This window comes from Trematomus bernacchii, unplaced genomic scaffold, assembly GCF_902827165.1.
Source record: "Trematomus bernacchii unplaced genomic scaffold, fTreBer1.1, whole genome shotgun sequence".
Classification (NCBI taxonomy): Eukaryota; Metazoa; Chordata; class Actinopteri; order Perciformes; family Nototheniidae; genus Trematomus; species Trematomus bernacchii.
Genome location: NW_022987582.1, coordinates 8,337,614 through 8,357,680, shown reverse-complemented (window position 1 = coordinate 8,357,680; position 20,067 = coordinate 8,337,614). Strand labels below are relative to the sequence as shown.

Here is a 20,067-nt window from a genome sequence, read left to right as displayed (position 1 = left end):
TGGAGCCTAGGCCTAAGAGCTATTAAGGTAGCTGATACTTAAGGTTCCATGCTGTGCACATAGACATTTCACAACAGGGAGCATCAATGCGTGAAGCTCCATTGTTTCCCACTATGGAGAGTGCTGAAAAGTATTGCCATGGTAACAAAAAAAGTTGCCAAACTTAAAACCTGAGAGTAAGGGTTTTAATGCATCACAGGCTCAATTATGACATGTCAGACATAAAAAAAACCTGCCCATATTGCTCAAATCCTAATACCAGCAGGGGTTTTCAATGTTAGGTGATATCACTGGTTACTATACGGAGATGGTTTACAGTTGATACACTGCAGTTGGGGGAATATACTGTAATACAACAATATGGTGGAAAGGCATGAAAAGGCAAAATATCTTGGAAACTTTCATAGTGCTAGTGAGTGGTCATGATTGCTTTAGCAGAGTATGTTAAAGTGTGTGTGTGTTTGTGTGTGTGTGTGTGTGTGTGTGTGTGTGTGTGTGTGTGTGTGTGTGTGGTGTGTGTGTGTGTGTGTGTGTGTGTGTGTGTGTGTGTGTGTGTGTGTGTGTGTGTGAGATATTACATTTCTTTATGGGTCCTATGGGTCTACACAAAACAATGGCGATTCTACATGTGTAACTAAGTGCAACATTCTGATATTCTACATTATACACTTAATAATGTCTCTGTAAAATACATTATATTTACAGTGCACATATCTGCAGGCACCAAAGTAAGGTCCATGGGAGAGCATGCATTCAGGCAAACACTACATGCTCCATGTAGCTCGGAGCAGATTGCTCTCAGAGAAGCAGCAGCTTTTTGTAAAGTGTGTACTCTGAAAGGTTGGATCAAAATGTTTTAACAACATTTAGCACTTTAAGCCATGATAATCATCAGCTGGTTATAATAAAAATAGTTACAAATTATATAAACAAGAAAAGCAACTATTCCCTGCAGGCATCCTATCCTATCGTTTTAGGCCAAGCAATGTGACTCATAGCCCTCACATAAAATGGCAAACTTTTTTTACAGCTCTGTTTTGGTTCAGATTATGTTCAGAAGCAAGATATGAAGTTTTTAATCTGTGAATTTTAGAGATCACAGATGAACACAGAGTTAGCTACTTTTCTTACGTAGCAGGTTAGCAGTTTCCTCCTGTTTCGAGTCCAACCACTTAAGAGCTCAAACTTGCAAGAGACATCAAAGACAAAAGCTGAACAAAAAACACAGAGATATCTCCACAGAATTTGGCCATGATGTGACCAATGGGCCAAAATGTGTCCTCTGTGGCATGACTGACCCTGGGAAAAGAAATGGGACCTCAAGAGAATCTTCTAACTGTTATGCATCACTGACTTTCTGATGGGATTCAATGGTGCTCACAAAACAAAAACAACTTCAAGTGGCTTTGAAGGGGATTTTGCTTCCCCTGCCATGAGAGTTGTCCATCCATTTTAGGCATGACAAAGAGCAGCGATAAAGACTCTGACTATACATACAGCATTGGCCCAGTCCTCTCTGCCATAGCTGACTGAGGAGAGGCAGACTTAAAGTGAGTGTGATGTAAACTCTGTTCATTCCTCCTCCATTGCAGATTAAGGTAGAGACATTAGAGAGTCTCAGTTAACTCAACAAGACACATTTAGCCAAATACATTTCAATATCATAACATTCTGTTGATTGCAATTAGGAAAACGTACAGCATTTCAGTATTTTTTCTTCTTTTATCATTCAGGGATTGTACAGGAAGACGACCCCTGGTTGTGTCAGTGGTGCAGAGATCCCCTCCACGTGGCCTCAGGGGTTGATGGGAGTTTAATATAAGGCTGACAGGTCTAACAAGGGTGAGGTCACCGCAGCTCTAATAACTCAGCGAGGAAATACACTGTCTGTCTCCACCACTCTGAGAGGGGAGACCTGACAGTTCAGTTAACACACTGGTAAATTTAGTGGCGGGCACTGGTTCTAAACTATCTGGTTTCAAGCACACACTCACATGCACAGACACATAGTAACACGGCCAGACACATGGACGCTACGTCTGTGTAGCTTGTTTTCCTCACTTGGATGAGCAGGTTGAATGCATGGAAATGCATTTATTGCACAAACACACACTTACAAGACTTTGTCACTCAAACAGGTTTACTCTCATGTACGCAGACACATAAAACATACAGTATGAAGTCTGTAAAACAACACCTCCAGGAGAAAAGCAGCACCACATATCACTGTGTTGCCATGTCAGCTATATATTCCAGACTCCCATATATACAGCCTGCTTGTCCTTCCTTTTCAAAAGTAAAGCAAGTCCTGTAATAGTTTTAACATAAGTGCAGTTTTTCCCTTGCCACTCTTTGGATAAGAGCAGTGTTTGTAACTGATATGTCTGCTGCAGACATGTTTTTTCTACAACACATGTTCATCTTTCAGGAACACATGTTAAATAATATCAACACAATGCAAATTAAAAGTGGCTAGTTGCTAGGGGGGACTATTGGTTTAATAATTTTCTTTTAATGATTTGGCCTAATGTCTTTGTTGCATGAGCACTTAAGATAGGCTGGCATGACGATAACTCATTACATTAATGTGCCATATGTAAGTGATGGAGATCGTATGAGTGATACCCATACATGTAATAATTAACAATAAATGCTTCTTGAAATATTTGTATATTCTTCAAGCACTACAATAAAAGCATAGCAGTAATAGAATAATGTCTGCTTACTTGAGGAAGCGGCTGAGGTACTGGCGGCTGCACGCAGACCATGAGAAGATACCATTGTGCCCAGCTAATGTTGGAGACATTATGTTGCCTTCGGACTTCTTACAAACGTTCCCTTCACCATCATGGACCATTCCAAAACTGGGGAGTGGAAAAAAGGTGCAAATTATTTGTGTGTACAAGTGAAAATGCTCCATGAAATACATAAACATTTTCAATATTATTGAATCAAACCGTAAAAGACAGTTGGCCATACCAAGTTAAGGTGTAGCAACAATGTGTAAGCACAACATTGCATTACTATGGTTTTTTATAAAAAAACTTAAAAAACATAAAATGTTCGACTGAAATGTAAATTGTAAGCAATGCATGGCACAGGATTATCTTCAGGTGGGGTTAAAAATTCCATAACAATTGTTGAACATTCGATATTCTGCCTGGTTCTTTTTTCACTTTTGTTTGTTTTTAAGCTGTTGGGAGAGGGAGACAAAGTGGAGTAGTACTAAACAAACCAGGGACATTGTGGTTTACGCCTTAAATTACCAGCACTTTTTTGTAAACATGCACTCGTGAGAGGGATAGAAAACTCTTACTTGTGTCCAGATTCGTGTGCAATGGTGAATGCTAGGCCCAGGCCTGTGTCCTCATTAATGGTACAGCTCCGGTACTTGCTGCACATCCCACTTATTGGAGCAAACCTGCAAAACCAGAGATGCAATTAGATAAACTTATTTCAAGATAAATTGAAATTTTCTGGACTAACTCCTGAAATGTGTTACTCCAACAAGATTCTCTCAAATGGAAAGCACAAATTCACAAGAGATGACTGGGTTTAAACCCCTCCATATGGTCAAGTACTGGTCTCTGTGGAAACATTCCTAGATCCCCTGCTACCTTTCCATTATCTTTAAAGCATTTTTTATCTGTCTTCACTTCTTACTCATTCTCTATTAAACCCACGTTAACTATTTAGCTCCCTTTATGCCTTTCTCTGTGCAATCTCCTTCTGTGTCTTATCCAGATTTTATCCACACAGACACATGACCGCACGTACGCACACGCACGCACATACACACGCACGGCACCCTTGGCTCTGTATCAAAAAGGATAATACCCAACGGGGCCTCCCTTAATGTTTTTGTCTCGGTGTCTCAGTGAGAGTTTAGCCTTTTGTTTTGTTATTTTATGGCTCAAAGTCATTCTCCAGAAAGCGTAAACCCCCTAAAGTTATGTTCTCATGTACATACGTTGCTAATGTGAATAATGACATTAAACACAAGCATGCAGATTGACTGTGAGAACTGCTATTTACTTTTTTTGTGTCAGGAAAGAGGTCGATCATTGATATTTTGAATTATGGAGAAAAACATTGAGGGAAGAGGCTGTAACTGTAATGCAAATAAACTGAGTTATCTACTGACTGGTAGCTGGAATGGTCAATTTGCCTTGCACCTTTGGGAGAACTAACTATTTTTTGAATGTACACACACAGAAAGACACACAGACCTTTGAACTGGGCTTTCATAGCAATGATTAGAGCTAATGCTAGCCTCACTTTGACACTTTGAAGTCAAAACACAAGCTTGGGGTTTGAAGCCAGTGTGTGCTTCACATTATGTGTATGTGCTTGTGTGTGTTTCTCTGGGGGACACAATGGAAGTCTTTTCTCACAGTGAGGAAGACAACAATGTGTTTGCATGGTCATTATTACAAACAAGCTGTTGTTAGTTTGTTAGATGGTTAACACTCAATGACTGAGAGTGTGTTCGTGTTCAAAGTAGCTGTGTCTGGTCTGTACAGTTATTAGCTAAAGGGCACTTTTTCAAATTATTTAAGTGAAAACATTACTAGCATTAGTCTTATTTACTGACTTTATGGTTAATATTACTCTGGTCTTGCATTTATCCAGATATAAATGTGTTTGTGAATCAGATTTGACCTTTCGATATTGCTTTTTATGGTCATAACAGTAATATTCTCTTGTCTTATGCTGTAAAACATATAGGTTTTCACCTCAGTGTATACAGTACAGTGGTTGATACTGTGGAGTTTAAAACATCTGATAGCTGCAGTTTTTTTGAACACCTGGTTTAGCTTATGTGACACTAGGTGTGACACCGTGTGACAGAGGACAGGGACAACTTCCCAGAGAAGGACAGACAGCAAGAGCAAATGGCATACTTCTAAAAAGACCAAGGAACAAAAGCAGAATAGGGACATATAGTATATATGTGACTTTGTAAAGATAGTCACAACCAACCCTTGTCATTTTAGCATTTAAATCAGTAATACCCTTTTAGGCATTTTGTAACTACAGAATCTACATCTAAATGTTGAGGATGAAGCCTACCAAGAGTGTCACAGGGTTCATTCTTCCAAGAGCAGATGTCGAGTCCCGTGAGGAGGATGGCGTGGTCGTGGTGTCGGCCCTCCCTGCCTCCCAGGGTGGACTGCCAGTGGCAGAAGCTGTTCAGTGTGTGGTCTGCATGGTGGTTGATCACCAAGCCATCCTGTGAGATAAGGAGATAAGAGGAAGCAAAAAGAGAGACACTGTTGCATTATGGTTGAATCTGCATGTTAGTCTTCTTCATTAAAAGGAGAAACATGTCAAAGAGAAGGCAATGTGATTACATGCATTGATATTTTTTATACCAGATTATTGCCTGCTTTATAAATTCAATTACCAAACTCTTTTGACATCTAGGAAGATTTGAGAGAAGACACTTATCAGATAAGAGTTTCTGCTACAAAGACAAACATCTGTGACCTTATTGACATTTTTCACATTCCTCCCGCTGATAATTTCCTCTTAAGTTAGATAAAATCTATTAACATCACAGGTGGATGGAAACTGGAATCCCTTCTCCTTCTCCTGCCCTGCCTGACTCTTTGTCTTTGACCCTGCCCCACCTGTTTCTCTCTGCTTCTCTCCCTCTCCTTTCTTTTCTCTTGCACTCACGCTGTCTTTCTTTCCATCTCCCGCTCTGAGAGAATTTCCCTCCTATATCGGGCAAAGATCCAAGGAAATGCACATCCTATAATTAACCACTGTAAAAGTCCTTAGTAGTTGGGACGACCCCGGGAAAATATCTGAGAGACAAAGTGATCTGGACCTTCAGGCATAAAAACAAATAAACAAAGAAACCATTTTTTTGCAGTTTTTTGTGCTTTGCATTCCTTTCGTGTCTGAAGCTCCAACATGAACACAGCTAACACAGAGAGAAACACACTGTTATTAGTGTTTTTGAAGTCCCTTTAACTGGATACATACAAATCCTTTCATGTGAGAATGTTTCAAACCCTTCCAATCTGCAAAACCATTAAAAAATGCAGCAATACAATTCAGTGATTCCTTATTGACATATTAAGGTATTCACCTGACTAGCATGCATTGTGATGCTTACCTGGTCTTCGTCCAAAAGCACAAGGCCAACGATCACTATGTTGATGTTCCCCCCAATCGTACCATCTTTGAAGAGACTGGAAACCTAGGAGGCAGGTCAAAATACATTATTACATATTATTAACACAATAGTCTGATAAAACTCTTTCATCCATCTATTGCATCATGAAAGTCAGAAAGATCACTTTTGCAGCTTTTTATCAAAATATTACTCATGAAAGTGACAACTGTTAAAATACCATGGCCATGACCTTATGATGACTTTTAATTGGCACTTACTAGCGTCCTATTTCACTTGTCCATGTATCTTTAAAGATGTTTAACTTACAACTACTTCAAAAAGTAGCCTACATCAGTCGTCGTATAGCTCAGTTGGAAGAGATGGTCCCCTAGCGGAGGACCAGGGTTCGAATCCGGCCCAGGACCATTTGCCATATATCATCCCGTCAACACTGTCACTACAATAAAGGCACTAATGACCCAAACAATCCTGGGCTAAAAATAACTACAGACATTTTTATCAATTTCATCAAGGTTATTGTCAACATATTAAGTCCTGAAATTGATACTTTTGTTCTGATGACCAATACGTTTTTGCACCACTTAGACACATGCAATAGAGACGTCTGTGTCAAGTGCATAAGACAACACACATTCCTGTAGAACAAAAACACACACATCTCTTTTGATGGTATCAGGGAGCTATGACAGCCATAACTGCTGTTTTCAATTTCTTCTTGTACTAAAACGGATATCTGACCATTAATCATAACACTTTGGGCTTTGAAGGTAGACTCCTGATCCTTTGCGCTTGTTCGCTCTCTATCTTTCTCCCTGTGAATACCTCAGGTGCCACTCTCTAAGCCCTTTCCCCCCCCTTCAGGAACACTCTCATTCGTTCCTTATGTTCCTGATGTTTGGTCTTCCACTGCGCTGACGCATGAGAAGACACATGGCTGTGGTTTGTTACCAAATTCAGGCAGAACTCAGAGGTCAAAGAGGCAATCAAAACCACTTACTTAAACTAAACTCTCATGCTACACTGCTGTTTGACAGAGCTCCACATTTGTAAAAATTCAACACATAGAGTAAATCACTTTGTTTTCATTGCCTTATAGAAACAATCACCAGTTTCCATAGAGCTTCAGTGTTGTGTGCTATATCATGTACGGTGTGTTACATTTGTAATCAACGCTTTTGAAGTCTTTCCACTCTGCTGCGAAGAAAACCTAAATCCATGCAAAGGCTGGAAAGGCACATCATATTGAATTTTTCACAAATATTAAATAACCTTTAAAGACCCATGAGAGCTGACAGGTGGGGTAGGGGGATGGGTGTTTTCTGTGAAACTCCATACTACAGTTAGGTGACTCCTCTGAGGCGGGCCGTTACTGCTCCAGCTTGGTTTCTACTAGAGGGAACTGTGTTTTCAAAATAGACGGATTATCTTTGGATTTGTCAATCACTCATTAAGTAGCCAAACGAGCGTGACGGAATTTGCTTTCAGATCAGCTGAGAAGGATGGGTGGACACTTTGAGCGTCATGGCAATGATCTCACTGAGATATCACTTTCATGTTTTTATATGTGCTTCTCATAAGGGAGAGTGGAAGTCACTACACTCTAAGATATGGCAAACTTTAAATCTCTTTATGCATTGCTTCCACATAATGTTACGCCAATGTCTTAACATGCTAAATAATGACAATGTTGAAGACAGAGCAAATAAAACCGGTATTTAATCCAGTCATCAAGATGTTTGATACTTGGATATATGCAAGAGTCTTCTTTTTTGTGTAAAGATTGCATTTTGTAAAGAAGACATGAGGTATATAGTAGAAAAAACACATCTTATATTACATTTGTTATTTATAAACATAAGATTAAGTCCACCATGCAAGCATCTCTGCATGCTGTACTCATTGAAACCTAGCTAAACGCTAAAATCAGCAGGCCAACAATCTCACGGAAATATTACACCGCCAATATAGTTTAAACTTTAAACTTATGATGTGTAACATTGTACATATAATTATGTTTCCCTCACCATATTGAGCACAGTGAGAACATATGTGGTAATGTTCTCGTGGCCGTGGTTGTCCATCATCTTCTTGTCCACCACCACCAGCGTCTCCACATTGAGCTTCTCATTACCCTTGTTCTTCATTAGCACTGCTCTTTTGCTCCTCGGGGTGAAGTTGTACTCATCTGGAAGGGTGAAGACATCCTCTTCTGGAGGCTTGGGCATGTCTGAATAGAACAGAATAAAGGATAAATGGAGTGAACTTATTAACCTTTTTTTCAACAAAAGAAAGGGTGTGGAAACTTAAGAAAAAACTGAAAGGTTTTGTTGGAGAAAAGAAAACATGGCTTCAGAATGTTGAAGAAACAAACGTAAGTACAGTTTGGTGAGTTGTAAGTGATTGATGAAAGAAAAAACAATAGTGCATATAATAGCAAGTTAATAGCAATAATTGCGTCCATTAAAAAAATATACAACCCTTCCTTCCCACAGCTAATTATATGTTGTGCAATATTTGAAATAAACCTATAGCCACTAGCCAAATTGCATGTGAGTGTTAACCAGTGTTTCTGGAAAGTAGATGATAAACATTGTGGATGATTAACTATACTCTTTCTTTCAAGAACTGATGTCATGTTTAAACTGTAAACTGAGATTTTTTTCTGATGTTGACTCTGGCAGTCTGAGTGTTATGCTACCACTAAGTAAAGCGTGAAACCACAGAATGGCTGTGCATTAGCAACAGCTAGAGCAAGTCACATTTTCTAATGTGCAATTTGAAAGCCGTAATTGACATTACATTATGAAAAGCAAATCCATTTGGCTGTCAGTGTAGTCATCAAACAGATCTTTGAGCAATTTCATATAATGTGGACATAACACTATACTATGTAATGATGGACAAGGGCCAATTCTTGATTCATTATGATGGTAAATGAATGTATTGACCTTTATCCGTTTTAATCTCATTTGCAAATGTATTAATAAAGGTACATTTGGATGGGGCCCAACATTATGTCAGTGTGTCAAAGATAAGATAAGCATTTTAACTGTAAAGTAAAGCTGTATTAAAAGGAAAATGTTTTTGGTGGCATATTGGTACAACTTATCAGTGCTTTAAGTAAAATGTGACTTAAACAAACACACTTAGAGTTATCCTAAGGTCAAATGACCCCATCAACCCTGTGTTTACAGTAACTCTCCTTTTGAAGCTGGGTTGGATTTGGGAAACATGTCTCACATCCATACTCACTTCTACACTTTGACATGAGGTCATACAAGTCAAAGCAAAGCGCAGCCTAAAACTATTTTAGCTTGTGAGATTATCGCCTCAAATCTTCACCTCTGTTTCCAGGTTATCAAAACCTTCACTGCCTGGCTATGATAAACTAAAAAGGCTAGAACGTTTGCTTACATAGCTGAGAGCAGGTGAGCAACCACAGTGCCTTTTTGACTGAAACGTGGCACAGGTGTTCAGTGATGTCATCCTATGGGAATGTAAACACCAGAGTGTTTTCGCAGGGGACAGACAGCTGGGTTCTGCAGGGAAATGGTGGTGGTACCAGTCCAATCCCTGCCTATGCTTTCTTTCAAATGACCCCTGTGACACCGGCAATGTTAACTGATCCTGGGTTGATTCCATGAGAGCAAACATTTGTCACAGTGTAAAGTGAGTATAAAACATTTCCCTTAACCTTTCCCAGGTCATGTCAGTAATGTCACCGAACATGTCAATACAGATTGAGATAATCTTCTTAAGAGGAAGCATTTGTCACCATGTGAAATACAACCTGCTTTCTAGCCTCAGGATCTATTTTAGAAGAAATGTATCAAAGATGTTGATTTGCTGTTGTGTTCAAAGGTTACATAATGTTCTCAGTTATAAAATTAAGTGATGAGTAAAAAATAAGATAAGATAAGATAAGATACATATATATGGTGTGTGTTATTCCCTCACACCAACCAACCACAAAGTCAGAAGTATGACCAATAGCACATTTAAACACAAATGTCAACAAATACAATTATTATCAAATGTCAATCTTTTTGAAAGTTTTTTCTCATTACCACAGTATTCAAAATGTGGCTTAACTTCTTTAAGTTCAAACCACTAATTCGGCTATATCTTGAAATTGAACAATATTTTGACAAAGCCTTAAATGTGCAATGTGAGACGTATGTCCATCTGGGAACCTTCTTTAACACTAGAACCGCCAGAGATTTTTTATACCTAAAACCGCCACCTGGGTCAAATTGACCCGCTATTAGAATGCATTGATTTTCAAGGTCAAATATTCTTTTATTGAACAGTGAGTTTTGATCGCACAGGGATGAAACGTATACCAATATAATCTGTGGACTCTCAGGGCTCGACATTATAAATGGCCCGCTGGCCCGGAAGCATTATTTAGACACCGCGGCCAGCATAACGTACTTTCAACTCGCCCCACAGCTGTTTGCTGCGGAGCGCAGCGCGAGCAGTCTCCCGTGAGCCGGAGCGCACTCCTTCACTACAGACTGTCTCTATCTCTCTCTCTCTCTCTATCTATAACTATCTATCAATATATCTATCCATCTATCTCTCTCTCTCAATCTATCTCTCAATCTATAAGGAACCGCAGTAGACAAAAGGCGTTGCTATAGCAACACGTCATGTTTATATGAAAAGGGGTGGGGTCAATATGACCCGCTTGGCGGAAATAGGTATAAATGGCAATTTTTTGGGCGATTTCTTCAATCTGACTTCATATTGACAATTTTTAACAACATAGGGTGCTACATAACACACTTTCAGGAAAAGTCACGGACTGGAAGACTTTAATATTTTATTGAAAAAAAGTTACACACAAAAAAAAACAGCTCTGGGTCAAATTGACCCGGTTGGCGGTTCTAGTGTTAAGTGTCAAATGTTAACCACTTCCATTGGAGGGATTGAAAAAGGCAAATATGACTACATCACATTTTTTTGTGTTTAAGCAAGGTTTGTGTTTTACTTCTCTCAATAATTGCACACACTCATTTTATTATGTAAATAAAAAGCTTAAGAAATGTGCATTACTTAAACTCTGTCAGCAAGTTTACTTTATATATGCATGAAAGGCAGTTGCAACATGTGGATTAGAATAGAATTAGAAGAAATTGCCCTTACATACATTTCTTCCGTCTCCCGCAGAAGTGTTGCCTGTTCTTCTCCCCATGTCTGTAGTCACTGTGATGATGATGCTCCATTTGGTCTCCGTCACTGATGTCACTTTGCTGATCATCATGGACCGGGTTGTAGGTGGGGTCTGTCTGTGAGTTTGTGGATCTCTTGGTGACAAAGTGTGATTTGTGATAAGTTGAGTCTGGGGATCTCTTCTGTAGCACCCGAGGGTCATGACCTCTGTGCTCTGTTCGATCACTCTTGTAGAGGATGTGTGGCTGGTGACTGGAGGGTGCAGTAAAGTTCTCTCTCTGGACGAGGCTGCGGGAAACGGGTCTCAGGAAGTAGTCTGCATCCTTTGTTCTGATCAAACCTGACTAGAGGCAAAACAGAAAGTGCTATTAGCTTTACAGCACCCTTGGGACAAATAAAACATGCTCTATTTTGCAAAAATGTATAATTCTTGACTCTCATTTTTATACCTTTTCCCTCAGCCTTTATTCGAGTAGCTACACTTGTGTCATAAAATATTTATAAGTCACTTGTAGAGTATAGGGCTGTTGTCCAACACAACAAGAATCCACTATTCAAAAAATAGCCTATAGAGCTGCAGTCATATATTTCAAACAAACAATAAAATACCAATATGTCTCTTTCAGCAATTAGTCAAGAATTGACTCTCGGGTCACTGCAAACCTGACCCCCCTAAACCACGGCGAGGTTCACTTAATGGAAGTGTTTCTTCATGCTTAACATCTGGTTTGCTGTTTAGGGTCAGATGCTATCTCAGCAAAATCTAAATAGGACTAGGAGTTTCAAACTAAAGAGTTGGTGTGAGGATGAAAGGAGGTTGCATCTCTCTTGTAAACAAAGCATATGCTTATGAGTTAAAGGTTCAGGTATTCCTTACTTTCATTTTCATGGGTTGTAAATCAAACAAAGAATAGTCTTTATAGTATTATCTGAATATAATCTATAATATGTAAAAAAATAAACTTAAATTATTGAATGTTATAAATACTTTTTACACTATGAAACTGCTGTTATGTAGGGCCCCACTTTAAGTACCAGAGCCTTATGCTTTAGATTTTAGGGGGAATGTTATGTGAAAGCCAATAATAAAAGGTTCAGCAAAAGTTTTTTTCAGTTGACCTTCACTCTCTTTCTCCGTCCCAAAGAGACAGAGACATTTTCATATTCCATTTTGAATAAACTTCCATCAACAACATCCGATTCAGACACTTTCTCTTGCTCTCTGCCTCTCTCTTTGTCTCTCTCAGTCTCTCCAAACACAGACCACATCTGTGTTGACAGTCAACTGGCACAGCGTGTTTGGACTGTAACCGCTCTTGGCAGAAATAGTAGTTTCCCTAAAATACGTTTAATTGACTAACCCTTTTTTTACTGTGAGTAGAGTGTGAGGTCCTTGGCTGACAGAAACAGGCTGACACAGAGGCTGTGACTTGCCCAGAGTGAGCGTGCATACATGTATATGTGTGTGTGAGTGTGAGTGTGAGTGTGAGTGTGAGTGTGAGTGTGAGTGTGTGTGTGTGTGTGTGTGTGTGTGTGTGTGGGACAAAAAAGGGTCAACATTAAACCTGGGAGGACAGAGATTACAAATATGCAACAGAATGTATGCCTGTGTACAGATTTCTGTATTTCAAGTACAGTAGGAGTGTCTTTATTGGGATAAGTCAATCTTGCAGAAGCAGAACTCTATTGTTGAAGTGTTTTATGTTGCTATAATCATCACCACAACTGATTTTCCCCATTTCATCATCACTTACTATCTCTGGCCTCTCTCCGCCAGCCTTTCAATCACAGATCAGGAAACCAGTGGAACGGAGTCCTTGGAAAATTAGGCACTGAAGAAAGTGATGAACTCCAGGAATACAAGCCAAGACAGATGTGTAAGCTGTGACCACAGTGGCTGTGGAGTTTATAGCTTTCATCACAGAGTGTGGTTGGGAAAATACTGATGCATTTTTATATATTTTTTTTTATATTCATGGTCAACTTTGCATAATCTAAGTACGCATGACTTTAGAAGTGCAAGGATTTTATAACATGTCAAATAAAGGCTAACATGTGAAGAAGACTGCTGTTGACTTATATGCCTTTACCACAAGCTACAGGAGGGCAGTTGTTGTTTACAGGTGTTTCTGCATCAGATAATGATAATTTCCCACTGTGCAGAAACTGGTATTTGACAGTCAGATAATAAGCCTGAACAGTGGTGCAAAAATATATTTCGAGACATATTTACAGTTGCAAACACACTCTGTGGCCCAGTACTTATTGAGATGATTACAATCTTTTAGGCCCCTTAAAAAACAATAAAAAAACATATCGTGAAGTCCTGTCTAATCAGCAACCTACCAGCACAGTTCTATTTGTTGTTGTTTCTCCATGACCATGTTGCAACCAATTCACAACTTGACAGTGATCTACACTCATGGGATCCATTATTGAAAGAAAAGGAGAAGAGAGGGGCCTGCTAATGCATTACCACCTTCTACTGTAGCTTTTTTTTCTACCGGGAACTCCAGCCTGGATCGTTGGCTTCAATCACAAGTGACAACCTGTGCATGATCCTTTCATCCGAATAATACTTGTCCCGGCGTTGTGTAATCACAGGCAATTGTCATAATTTGGTTCAAAGTCACAATGAGGCCTGAACTGAGCTGCTGTCAACCTTGATGTGTGGGTGCTATGGGGGTGTTAAGCCATTAGTGTGGAAATGGGCGCAATGTGATACTTAAACTGGTGAGTTTGTTGGTGAACCTATCAGAAAAGAGTTAAAGCTTTTGGAAGAGGTGAATAACATTTTTTGTCATGAGGGGTTATTTTTGGTCAGCTCATTCCAAAAGGAGATGGGAAAGATAAAGAAGAGGAAATCCATGAAGGAAAGAGACAATCATAGAACCTACACCTGCAGCACGTGGACTGGACTGTTTAGTTAGGATGTGTTATAGAAACTGTCATGTTCTGATATCAAAGAGTAATCTGGAGTTGTCAGGGCCGTCTGGCTGACATTCAGTCTTCACAAGAATTATGTATTTATTCTGAATAGGTTAAGAGCTGTTTTATTTACAGTAGGCCTATTTTTCAATCACCATACTGCCATCTCCATTCTAACTTATGAGGTTGGAAATGTCCAAACATGGCTTTGCTTCAGTGTTGTTTATATCTGCAGGCAGCACAGAATATACAGAGCAGTATGCAGATATGTATACATGTATACATATGTACACGACTTGTCACACTTCCTCTTGTTTTCTCTCATCTACTTCTACTGTCAGACGGAAAGAGCAATGCCTTTTATTGTGAATTGAATTATTTCTTTATATCTTTGTCCTGTGCCAAATAAAGTCAATCCAGATGTGTCTGTTTAAATATTTAACTTTTTTTTAGTTTTATTTTGATGGCACACACCAGAGAACTTTTACACATAATCCAGCCTGTCCTCCTCCAAAAAACGACCAAATAGATCGATTGTTCAGCAGCTTATTACGACCTATAGTCACGTTTTAAAGTTTAGCACCTCTAGTGGTCGTGTAAGAAACAACAATTTGCGGCAATTGCAAACGCTCCGGAGGGTCGTATATTCACAAATAACCCTCTCTGGAAAATCCTAAATTGTAGCATAGTTTGGCTATTAAAATGCTTTTTGATTAGATTTCTAGCGAGAAGTGTATATTGTACTTTTAGAATCCAGGTCCAGTGGATGTGTAGGATCTATAGTTTGATAGATATTACGAAGATGATTTGAGGTCTCGCTAGGAGAATGTGTATATACTACGTCTTTCCCCTATTCATTTCTATTGACGGCAGCGTCCATATAAAGTTGGCGTCAACCCCTCACGGGGTGAAAACAGTATTTCCGGTCTCGAAGTTTTCATAATAAAACCGGAAGTATTCCCCTCACTGTCAAATTATTTTACAGTGATATCTGCCGTTCTCATCCACTAAAAAACATCAGTTTATCCTTGTTAATTTCACAATATTGATTGGTTTAAATTGTGTACAATGCTTTTGTGTTTTTAACCTTCGATTTGGAGAAACAAATAGTTTTTGGGGAGTTTAGGATGGCCGAAGACACTACACTACCCATAATCCTCAGCTAGGGTTGCATATCGTTGACTTTTTCACGATACCGATACTGATACCACTGAACGATACCGATACTCAACCGATACATATCGTGATACTTTCATGTTGCATAAGGGAACAATTGAATCATCCTTCAATTACTCCCATGAAGCGCTTTATGATATAGTTAACATGTCAAATGAATATTAAATTCAATTGTGGGACTTGGACCTTTTAGTACTGAACAAACAATGAAAAACACGTTATCTATGAAGAAAACAGATTCTGCAATATCATTTATATCAACCATCAGGCGTGAATAGCACATCTTGTCAATGGAAAAAGAAAATAGCACCAGTATAATCAATATTCAACCTGAAATTCGACTGACCAGAGAACACATAAAGGATCATGAGATCTCGGCATTGCACATAAAACAAATAGCATCATTAAAATCAACATTTGCCTGATGAAAGAAAACTAATCCCATCACAGTTGAGTTTTGTGCATTCATCTTCAAGAAGATGAGCATATCTGCTCTCTGGATCCAAACGGGCCCTTTCACAGCGTAGGATATCACCTGCTGAACTGAACACTCTCTCGCTTGGCACGCTGCTTCCCTGAACACAAAGGTACTTGGTTGCCATACGAGATAGTATTGGTTGGAGGTTGCCACCTTTCCCAGAAATAAACTTCTTGCAGTGGTTACAGACCCCACCATTCAGACTGGCAGTCATATGCAGCCACACTTTAGATTTTCTAAAGTGACTCGTTTGCGGAGTTTCACGGCGAAATTGACATCGTAATTCCGATGGTTTGGGTGCGAGTTTGAGGATATTACGCCTCACTTTAAAAAAAAAAAAAACGGATCTGATTTCGGTACGGTATACCGTAGCCGCCAGTAACCAGTATTTCGGTAATACCGGGAACCGGTATGCACCCCTATCCTCAGCTATCGTTTGGGACTACAACATCCGCTTTGCTTGACAAACCCCGTGATTAGTCCTCAAGCTCTGTGATTGGATGTTGGAGTGGCAGTGCGCCAAGGTTATGCAGAGCTTCAAACAGCTCTTTGAAATGGAATGAGACCACGGCAGACTATCCAAAACTGGATTCGAACGGGTCCAGCCCCACCCCCCTACCCCCAGAACTACACATGCAGGCTAATTGTGTGTAAACATTTATTTTAGTTACTTTACAGATTCTGATTAATGATGTGAAATACAACCCTTAAAGCAGACTTTAGTTACACCTGAGTAAAATTCAGGGAAGGTAATTGTCAAGTGCCAAAATAAACTATGCAATATATTAGACGTTAAGTACTTTGTCAGGCTTAATATTTATCTCTAGATACCCCCAACGTTTTTTTTCTTATTCAAAAGAAGACCTTAACTTAATGTATTCTTTAATGTTTAAATAAAGCCTTATTAGTTTGTCTGTTTTGCACATCCTCCTATTAATATCTTTGGACGTCCTGCACTAAACTGTTTTATTGTAGAGATCACTACAGTATCTTCTTGATATTTTCTATTCTATATTTCTGTCATTGACCTTTTACTTTCCCCCTATTTTGTATGTAGGCTACTCTTAATATTGAAATGTTTTCATCAGTGGCGTCGCCTGGCCTGGGCATTCGGGGCTAGCCCCGGACAATTCTCCCTCAATAATATAATACATTAACCGTGCTTTACCTGAACCTCATCATGACACTAGAGAGGACGGCAGGTTTGTAATTTCCCGTGTTCAGTGAATGCAACAGAGGCAAGACACCAGACCAACCAGAGAGTTGAATGGAAATAAACATCTGTCTTATTGGCTGACGGGTACCTATCCTGTGAGCTGTGACAATGTTTAAACTGTCAGTCGGACTCAGAGTTTTTGAAGATGGACATAAGAAAATGTTTTCTTAAAAAAGACGACAATTCTTAAGTGGTGGCTCCAGTGGCGACTGGTCATTAGGGGCAGGTGGGGCACAGCCCCACCTAGTGTCAGCAGAAAGTATTACAAATAATGATTACAAAAATGCAAAAAAAAAAAAAAAAAATATATATAAAATATATTTTAAGATCATGTTTAATCATCTGATTCGTCTGTACATTGCTGTTTTAGTCTGTGTTCTTCTAATTAGTGTGTCTACAGTCACAGTGTGTGCCTATTGAGCTGTTTAGAGCCATGTGGGACAAAACCTGATTATGCCCCTTCCTCTCGCTGTGAAGTGAACGTTGACTGTAAAAACTACACTGCGCATGCTCAGAGTATTTTGTAATGTAATGTGTGTGGCAAAAAAATAATGACCAGAGGGGCACGGAGCTACCATCCCCACCATACGTCATCTCAAATCATTCAGAGCTGATTGGCTGTAAGTACGTGTGCCGCGAAAAGTGTGGTGTGTGAAGAGGAGACGAGAGAGCTGCAGTGGCGCGTCCTAAAACCAGGAAGTAAGCACAAAAAAGCAATGAGATTTCTCCAGAGGATTTTAGAAAATAGCTCGAAATAAGATCTGTGGGAAACGTACCTGTTAGATAAATGCACGTTTTGATTAGCCCGATAACATCCACATGTCTACCCTACTTTTATAATTTTTTTATCATAAATCTATGGATTAGATTTATGATAGACTTTTGAAACTACAAGAAGATAAGGAGGACTTTTACAAAAAAGTAATAGAAATGTTTGTCCAGAAGGATAGGCAAATGGACTTCATCTTCAAGTCAAGGTAAGACCACCATTTTATTGAAAATGGGATCTTACTAAGAGAGAACAATTCAATATTTAAATGATAAAATTACATTTTTTGGGTATCCTTTTGTTGAACTGTCTGTTTAAAATTAATCAAAGCATCAGACAAAAAAAGCTTTTGAAAATAATATTATATTTTGGTTTAGGTCAAAATATAATATTTGTAAACCTGAAGAGTCAGTGCCAGTGCCTCACCAGCCATGAACCTCACTGCACGTCACTGCAGAAGCTTATATATAGACATCTAAGTTTTTTGTGCCCCACCACTTTTGTACATATAAAAACGCCACTGGGTGGCTCACACAACAACCCTAGAGCCACCACTTGAGCCAGGTAAACAAGGTATGTAAATGTCAGTGAACTTCCAAGTTATGCGAACATGTAAGCAAAGCATAAATTACAGCTACGTTGACGTTACTTTGAATCGCGGGGGTAAGCTAAACCGTTAGCAAGTAGCTATAGCTAGCCAGAGATATTAAATAAACACTTTGCCATACAATCTAAATGTAATGTTTTTTAGCGTTACCTGGTGATTTCAAAGAAAGCTCTCTGGAAAATGTTGACTTACTGTTCGACATGAAGCTAGAAGCTACCTTACAGTACACAGTTGATCCAGAGTCCTGTCAGTTAAAGTGTTTCATAGTTAGCTTAGCTAAGCATCAACCTAGCACTGAAATATATGGATGTTATGTGACAGTATTTCTGAGAAAAAGTCAGCTGAAATGGTGGCAAAGTTGCCACTGCTTTACGTGTCGAGAGCATGTTTGAACGTATTTGCAGCAGTAAATGTGGCTGTTTGGCCACTGACGTTGCCATAACCACACCTGAATTTAAATGTGCAACCTCTTTTTGTGACAGATTTTTGCATGAAATTATAATTCTTCTGAATGATATTCCTATTGACAGCTAGTTTCTATGTGAACATTATGAGATGGACAGCCAGAGAGAATAAATGAAAAACAGTTATGAAATACTATATGACAGTAAAACAAGAATACAGTTTAAAAGGGGAGTGATTTGTAAAATATAAGAAAAATAAAATCTGTTTACAGTTCTGTTTCATATGGGTGTTGAGAGATGTATCCATACAGTAGATCTCTTAATTTTGCTCTCAAAGTGCACCAGATTGATGCTTTTAACTTTTAACTTCAATATTTAAAAAAAAATCATTCATTGTAAGAGGGTGTACTGTGTATGTGCGTGTTGGGAGTGTTGCAGTAGAAAATTCCACTGTAGCCGCGGTTTTCATCAAATATAACATATTCAATAAAAAAATTCAATGACGTGCTTTAACCACTAGGCGGTGCGGGTTAAAAAACTGTCAAGTTTACAGTGTTAACACAATCAATTATACTTTAAGAAGATGTTACAAATAACACACAGCATACAATGCCATAATAACTTTGTATTATTAGTGTAGGACACTTATGTATGTATAACATCTGAAGATGTGTAGTTTTATTCATGTTTTCACATAATTGTACAGGATATTGCTATATTATTTCACATATTGTAGTTATACACATTATTATCTGATTTGTACAACATCACAGACAGAAAGGTATATCTGTCATTTAATGGTAAGCTATTGAAATTCTGATTCCATAGATGTGTCTCCCATCACCCAAAACCCCTGACTATTCTCTCAACTCAGTATTTACATTCTTTAATTCAAAGAAAATCAGTAATATTTTTAAAAACTACAAGTCCCTTTCTATCAGCTGTGCACCGTTATGGTGTAAATACAGCCTATTTACCAATTGGATCAAATATAAAAGTCAGCCGAATTACTATTGATACTGCAAGGAGACGTATTGTGCGAAGAGAAATTGAAGATGTTGTTTAATTGCTGATATATTTATGATCCACGTCACATATTCAGTTTCGGCGGCATTTCTTCCAGTTTGTCCAAAGGTCTTCTAATCAGGGCTCTATAAATAGAGAAC

At 38.8% G+C, this 20,067-nt stretch overlaps 1 protein-coding gene across 1 annotated transcript in view; it reads right to left on the bottom strand.

Moving 5' to 3' along the window:
• The window catches only part of LOC117480528 (A disintegrin and metalloproteinase with thrombospondin motifs 16), a 60,980-nt gene that overhangs the window by 27,356 nt on the left and 13,557 nt on the right, over window positions 1-20,067 (bottom strand). The window contains exons 4-9 of the mRNA XM_034127868.1: window positions 11,301-11,667; window positions 8,173-8,375; window positions 6,128-6,211; window positions 5,070-5,233; window positions 3,317-3,421; window positions 2,727-2,864 (exon numbers count right to left, since the gene is read on the bottom strand). Coding sequence (XP_033983759.1) covers window positions 2,727-2,864; window positions 3,317-3,421; window positions 5,070-5,233; window positions 6,128-6,211; window positions 8,173-8,375; window positions 11,301-11,667 — 1,061 coding nt within the window. The remainder of the gene's footprint in view (window positions 1-2,726; window positions 2,865-3,316; window positions 3,422-5,069; window positions 5,234-6,127; window positions 6,212-8,172; window positions 8,376-11,300; window positions 11,668-20,067) is intronic.